Source organism: Ailuropoda melanoleuca, chromosome 16 (genome assembly GCF_002007445.2).
Source record: "Ailuropoda melanoleuca isolate Jingjing chromosome 16, ASM200744v2, whole genome shotgun sequence".
Taxonomy (NCBI): domain Eukaryota; kingdom Metazoa; phylum Chordata; class Mammalia; order Carnivora; family Ursidae; genus Ailuropoda; species Ailuropoda melanoleuca.
In genome coordinates, this window is record NC_048233.1 from 1,678,344 (window position 1) to 1,686,091 (window position 7,748).

At 49.7% G+C, this 7,748-nt stretch overlaps 1 protein-coding gene across 1 annotated transcript in view; it reads right to left on the minus strand.

Moving 5' to 3' along the window:
• Nucleotides 1-7,742, minus strand: part of CACNA1C (calcium voltage-gated channel subunit alpha1 C) — a 665,077-nt gene extending 657,335 nt beyond the window's left edge. The window contains exon 1 of the mRNA XM_019793444.2: nt 7,044-7,742. Coding sequence (XP_019649003.2) covers nt 7,044-7,092 — 49 coding nt within the window. The 5' untranslated portion in view covers nt 7,093-7,742. The remainder of the gene's footprint in view (nt 1-7,043) is intronic.
• Nucleotides 7,743-7,748: the final 6 nt, after the last annotated feature.

Genomic DNA, 7,748 nt, shown 5'->3' on the forward strand with positions numbered 1-7,748 from the left:
GAAAGCTTTCAGCCCAACATGGATTATTTTGGAAGGACACAAACAATGTAAGTGACTGAACATGACACAATGGTCACAAAGTAAACACAGCTTAATTAAGTAATCAAGCCAACGTTTCTGCCCACAGGCTATATGGGGAGAACATTCATTTACTGTCTGGATTTTGGCGTGGTTCTCTAAAGGATAGGACACAAGATTATTTTATTTTCTTTTTAGCTAGGTTCAAGCAGGCAATACCAAGTGTAGCCAAGTGTATTAAAAGAACCCTCCCTTGGCAAATTGGCAGCACGAATATTTCATGAGATTATCACAACACTATGTTCTGAAAGGGTGGTTTCCTCCAGCGATCTCAAAGGCCACATCTCTAAGGGGGAGTCTAGCCCATGCCTCTGCCTTAGAGCCAGAAACCAAGTCAGCTTCAAAGGCCTTCCAGTTTTCCATGTATACGAGCATCAAACAAGGCAGCCAACAAGTGCTTCGAGGATTATGGGAGAAAAAGGCAGGTCCTAGATGAACTCCTTTCCATGGGCTGAATTTAAACCGCTGCTCCTTATTTAAATGTCTCCTGGGAAGAGGGACAGGGGTCCTAGGAGACCGACCCCGACACGGAAGCATGGAGAAGCTCTTGTTCTTTCAACTCAGGTGGAGTCCATGGCAGCCTGTCCTCTGGCCAGCTGCAACCCAAATGTGCCATGGTCTCTACCCTGCAGTTAATGTGTGTCCCTGCCCTGGCCAACCGCAAAGCTGGCTGATCCACAAAGAACTGCCAACAGTTCACCAAAGGGAGTCATACAGCACAGCCTCCCCTCTCATCACCCTGCTCCCTCTCAGGGGCTGAAATGAGCCTAGAGTGGGACAGAAAGGGAGCAAGCAAATAAAAACAGCTCAGAGCTATATTCGTCTGCAGACAGCATAATGATCCGAATTTTGTTGGAGCTCCTCGTGGACGTGTATGAACTTTAACTCTACGGTTTGAGCAATTATTTTTAAACCCTTCCAATGATAGATACCCCCACTCTGCTTCCATGTCTAACATCTCAGAAATGATCTTACACCAGTACAAAGGCAGGATTGGAAAGAGGTAGAATACGGGGAGGTTGAAAGGTTTAGTAAGCAAAATTTTACCAGAAATACTAAGCAATGCCCTCTTATGAGTTTTAACACATGCCAAGTGTGGTCATGAGAAAACAGGAGCAAAAAGAGCCTGAAGACCTTGTTCTCTGTCACATCCCTGCCTGAGTGACTGACTCTTCAGGAGCCTCTGTTTTCTCAACTGGAAACAGAGTTTGTCTAAAGGTTCCTTAAAATGCTCTGATCCTAGAAAGTAAATTCCCAAAGAGACATTACATTTATTCTATGTCTGTTTGACGAGCGCTTCAAAGTTCACGAATCTAGAACCATCCCGGAGCCAGAAGATGTTTTTAAGTGAACATGTTATGGAGAGCGATGGTTTGGGGTTCTTGGAAGGGGAGGAACTAAAGGGTTCTGGCTTCTTGCCAGTCAACCCACCCTTTCCTCATCCTCTGTTCCAAGCCAGATTTACTACTCCTTTCATTCCCTTGGTCTCTGGAGAAGTAAGGAAGGGCCTATTTCCATCTCTCTTTGACTCCTGAGCTCCCGGCCCAAACTGTTCTCCTTATGTCCCTTAAATCGCCACTTGAATTTAATTCATTTCCACAAGTAGCAACCGTGTTCCCCAAATCCCCACCCCCCGACACCCCCCCGGGACCTGGGCCTCTTCCTGTGTGCTGCTCCCGCCAGCCTGGCTCCCCGAAGCTCCCAGCCATTTCACAACTCTGCTTCTTCAGGAGGCCCTCCTGGGCTTTCACCCACACAGCGCACAGGCTAGAACTGCAGCAAGGCTCTCAGGGGTCCCCAGGCTCCTGGGAACCTGAGACTGCACTCCAGTTCCCTTCTTGCCAGGAGCAGCTGCCTCCAAGGGCTTCTAAACCATAGAGGGAAAGAAGCAAGGGCTGCTTCAAGGTTCTGGGCGTGCATCTCCATTGGGTCAGTAAAGCCTCGTCTTGAACACATAGGCGCCCCATCTGGAAATTAAGACACAAAGAAGACCTCTCCCGTGGTACCTGGCCCTTAGGTTCAAACAATCATATTCATGGCTTCAGCCCTCCATTTTGCTTTTTCTGCCACGGGTTCGGTTAAAGTCTACAGTTCTGGCTTTGAAACAGCACTGAAAATCATTCCATTTTCCCAGAGGGATCCTGTCACTTTTACTTGTTTTATACAGTATCCAACCTTGAGGTACATGTAAACAGGTGTTTACTAAATTATTTTAATAATGACAGTCCTGGCTTGGAGTGTTGTTTCATTATCAGAATGTTTAACACTCATGGTGCTAAATATTTAGCACCTGATATTTTGCAAAACAATTCCCCGTACCTTTTTTCTTTCATCAGTCTTCTGCTCTCCTCTGCGGTGCCCAACATTAACTGAGGTAACACTGAGGATGCGATCTCAAAACAGACTAAACCAGCATGATTATTTTTCTAATTTGTCTTGTTGTTAAGTCTTCAGGTGTTTCCCCAAACAATCTATCCGCTTTCTTTAGTCTGTGTTGGAAAATAAAATTGTCTCTGGCTTTTGAATGCTGAGCACTGATTTCAGAGTCTGGCAAGGAGGCTTGGGGATGACACTGGCTGACCTGTCACTACCACCTGGCAAATGGCTGCCTCACCAGGCAACAGGAATTACTGAAAAGGAAGAAGACACTATGGGACACTCATTTACCCCTTCTTAATACGGTGGCAAGGGTTTCTCAGACCTCAGAGAGTTTGCCACAACAACTAAGAAAGCCAAGTGAAGGAAGGGCTGGAAAACACCAGGATCTGGAAAACATCACTGAAAATTAGAACAAATCTCAGTTACTGCCTAACCTGGGTCTCGGGAGCTTTTCTGCCATTACCCAGCAGGAGCCCAGCTAGACTCATAAACAGAAATCAGCTGTGAAGTGTACCCAGTTGTTTTTGTGTTTTTTTCCCTAATAAAGTTAGGAAAATGTCTTCTTTCCTTTGAGCCGGCAAGCTTTGGAACCCTATAGGTTAGGGTTTCCAAATCCCAAATTTCTGGTCACCTCATGCTCCACTGGGTTTGGAAACTACTGGCCCCTCTGGTTACTAAACCATCCATGGTAAATCAGGGAGAAAATTAATATACGGCCATAACAAGTTCGGCTAATCGCCCAAAAGGCTCCCTTAAGACTCAGTAGGATGCTGTCTGTGCTAGAGGTAAACAGAAGTCTGAGGTAAGAGTGTGCAAGAGTGGGAGAAATCCAAAGTGGGTTTGCATTACCAGAGGGTGGCAAGGTCACTGAGAGACTCAGTCACACTGGGGGTCCTCTGGAGTGTGTGTGGTGGCATGGGAACACACACTGGTCTTTGGGGTTCTCTGAACTGGGACAGGTGTGGGCATAACCAAAGAGTCACAGCACACAAGAAATTCTCTCCAAACCCTCCCAATAGCTTTCCTCCCCCAACCCAATGGGAGTGCCCCTTTCCTGACTCCTAAGCCCTGGAGCGCCACCTACTGGGAGAGGCAGAAAGCACATCCACTTTAGATCTTCCTGCGACTGCGTTCATTCGTTCATGAAGGCGTCCCTTCATACAGTCATGTATTAGGGGCCTGGAATGAGCGGGGACTGGTGCTAGAAGTGAGGATACAAAGATCAGCACGGCCTCGAAATCCCCATTCGGCGTGCTTCAGTATAAGTCCAAGGTCTTAGATATATAGAAGAACCCACCTAGGGCAGTTTTAAGTCAAAGAAAATATTGCAGTAAGAGTTCAAGTCATCACCAAGACTCTGAGAGATGGCCGAAGGGGCTAACGGCTCAGCATTTCATTTGCAAAGTACTATACCTATAACACCTACCTGTAGAGAACAATTCTCCACTTCACATGAGGTAGGAATGTCCAAACAGTCTCAGGGGACTTCATTATCAATATTCCTCTCTACAAATTGCTGGGTCCCCAAAGTGCATTAATCTTTCATGTCAGCTAAAATATATTCTCCTTATTCAGTGTGTGCATGTGTGTGTGTGCATGCACACACAATCACGCACACATTTAAATACTTTTAATGTGTGCTCTGTGGAAATAATGAATAATTGGTTCTTGTATTATACACTTTTCTGATACACTGGAAAGTATCAGAGCAATACTAGGAGTGATATTTAGAGCGTTAATAGCCCTTTTCCTCTGGTTTCCTCCATGCAGCATCCAGAGGAAAAAAAAGCTAATGTCACGCTTTCTATAACCTGCACAAGCTGAAGTGCAAGCGACATTGTTGTATGACCATTTGTAAAGAGAGTTAACTGTGATCACTATTATTATTACTTTATTATGATGATTACTATTCTGCTGTATTGCTAAGTAGTTAAAAGAAAAGCATAGTGTGTCTTCCACTCCCAGAACACATGTTTCTCCCCTCTGCCTTGTCTCCAGCAGATAAGGGACATTCTGATGTTTTATTTGCTAAATGGTTGACTATTAAGAAACTCATTTGCTAGCTGGAGCCTGCAATGGAAAATCAGCCCAGAGAAGTGGGAGGTTGGCGTGGGACCAGAGCAGATAGGGCACTAGAGGTGAGGCGAGACCCACATGAGCCACTCCCAGCCTGAAACCCAGCGTCAAAAGCCAGTCCTTCAGTGAACCTTCAGGCTATTCCAGTGCCCTGATCACTGATCTCCACACCCCAACCCTCAACACACACACACACACCACCACCACCACCACCACCACCACCACCACCAAAAAGCTGGGGAGAAAGGGTCAATGCATTTGGTGCCTTCATATTTGTTAGGAAGAGAAGAATGTAAAGCCCCGCACTGGCAACTTTTTCGGTTCTCCACTCTTTGGTTCATCACCATCACTGATCTGAGGTAATCATCATTTGGCTTCTCTTCTCTCTCTCCTGAAACTCTAACGCCCAATTATGTTTCATCACCCCTTCGGTTATTAAACCACAGCAACCCCTTCCTTGTACATATTCCTGTTTTCCAGGTCTGCCTTCTCTACCTCCATCACCCTCCATCTCTCCTCCCTGCAAAAAACCCTGGGCAATGCCAGCGACCGAGGGAAGGGGGATGGGAAATGGAGGGGAGACAGGGATCCTGGTGCTCTTTCACCTGAGAACTGCAGCCAGGAATGGAGGCAAAATTGCTCCTGTGAATTATATAATCACTGCAGCTTCAAGGGAGAGAACTGGAATTCAGGTTGCCATAGTGTTTGTTGGCATGTTGCTGGAAAGGCAGAGCTCCCGGCCACCACCGCTCACTGGCTCCTGTACCTCCATCTTTCTCACAAACCTCTCCAGGGTCAGTGCTCCTACTTTTAACGTCTGCTCCCTGCATTTCTGTGGGGTGGGGGGAGGGGGAGGCCGGGGGACAAAGGGGCAAAAGAAAGGAAAGGGGCTAAGAGGGGTTTCTCCCGCACTAAGAAGGGACCTGGTAAAAATTATCATTATGTGAATAATAATTCTTACCACGGTATACTGCCATTGTTAGTGACAGTAAGGACAATACTACTGAGATCTCCTCTTCGAGGCTGCTCACACTGAGTTGAGAACCTGGAAGGGAGACATCCATCCTCACTCTTCACAAATATCACCCTTTCCTTTGTGTCTCTCATCCTCAACCTCCTAGAGCATCCACTGCTCCACCTGCTAGGAAGGGGACAGGGGAACAGGTGATGGATGGGGTCATGGCATAGAGAAATCCAGGGACAGAAGCTGCCCTTATGACAAAGCCCTGGCTCACCCTAGAACCCATGGCCCTTGACAAAATTCTTTCTACCGAAGGATCAAAACCCCCACACTGCCACCCCAGCTGGAAAGCAGAGGGACAGCTAGCCCCAAAATCAGTTTCAGGATGGACAGAGACCAGGTGGAGATGGGGGCAGAAGAAGGAGGAGACTGGAAAGAAAAGACATGGAGGCAACCCCTCCACCACGTTGGGGTCCTCAGAGAATCATTTCAAGTACCCCACGAAGTAGCAGGACTAACAGCGACAGGTATTCAGGAGGGTGCAATTAAAAGGAAGAGTGTAAACAGGGAGGCTTGGGAAACTGGGTGAGAAAAAGGGAAGACTACACCCAAAAGAGACAGAGAAAGCCATGGAAACAAGACAGAGATGAAGCTGGAGGCTGCCACACTCCAGCAAGACCATCCCTCCGCACTCCATCATAACCTGAGCTGCTGAGCAATGCCCAAACATAATAACTTGTTAATATGGGGGGAGGGGGAGGGAGAAAGTTTCCAAGAAGTGGGGAGTTACCTGAAAGCCTTTCCCCCTCACTGGGGGGAGCTGGTGACACTTGATGCCAAGGATGGAGATGCTGGGAAAACACTGGGCAATAGTGTGGAGCCGCGTGAGCTCGGCACACCCTTTCATTATTTCCTTAAAACATGAAAAAGCAAAGCCCACACACCGCCCGAATTCTAACTGCTTACATCCTCAGGTGCTAGCCCACATGTGGGTGCGAATCAGAATACACGGAGTGTGGGTGCACTTGGGGTCAATGGCAGTAGAGAGGTGGGTGGGTGTAGGTGAGCCGAGGGAGAGAGGGAGATGGGGAGAGGGAGACCCAGGGAAAGAGGGAGGGAGAGAGGAGAAAGGGAGCCCGGAGAGAGGAAGCGAGAGAGAAGGAGCAAGGGAAACGGGAAAGGGAGAGAGGCGCCGAGACTCGCATCTGCATCCCGGGCCCCCCACCCGCCACCTGGAGCGCGCTACGGTGGAGAGGGGGCGCCCCGCAGCAAGCGGGATGCCCGGCGGCGGCCCGGGGGCGCGAGGCCGACCTGGGGCTCGGGCAGTTGGGCTTTCCAGGCAAAGGCGAGAAAGCGAGGCAGAGCAGACACTTGGGGAACTTTTCCCCCTCTCCTGGAAATTNCGGGCGCCCCTCGCGGACGCAGCCCGGGGCAACTCCGCAGGGACCGGCCCGGGGACCGCGGGGAGCGCGCGGGGGAGAGTGGGAGAGGGGTGGAGAGGGCTGGAGACCGGGCTGGAGCCCTGGCGAGGCGGCGGGGCCAGCCTTACCTTGATGATTTTCCTCTGGAATGTACATCCTCGTGTTCTCATTGACCATGGACCAAAAATTGTTTTAAAAGGAGAAGAAGCCACGAAGAGGAAGAAATGGCAAAACACCCCCAAGCGGGTCTGGATTAATCCCTCCTCCGAGGTCGGCTTTCGTGCAAAATTCAAGGAAGCCGTGGATCTGCAGTATTTCTTCTTCCCTTCTGATGATTACCTGATTCCCATTATTGCATCAAACACCAAAAACTGCTCCTTTCCACTACTGCCTCCTTTTGTGAAATTGTAATGCATCCTCAGTACATCCGGGCCCCTTCCAAGAATTTAGCACCGCACCTCTGGCAGCTACACCATTTGAAAAAATAAATCGAGGGAGGCAGAGCGAGAAGAGGCGGAAAGGAGGGGAGTGGGGGAGCGGCGGACCCCTGGACGGGGGAGAGAGGGGTCCGCCCGGGCCAGCAGGGGACTGAAACGTCTCTGCCCGCTCGTGGCGAGCCCTCCCCGAGGCCCCTGTCGGCTTTTCTCTGTCAAAAAGATCCAGCAACTCCTGAGGGCGAGCAGGCAGGAAGAGGCGCCGCCGCCACTCCGGGCCGCGCCGCGCCGAGCGCCGTTCTGGCAGGGAGCTGTTTCTGCAGAGGCAGGGAGAGGGAGACACCGGGCGCGCGAGAGAGCGCCGCGCTCACTGCCGCCCAGCCCAGCCCCGCCGCGCCG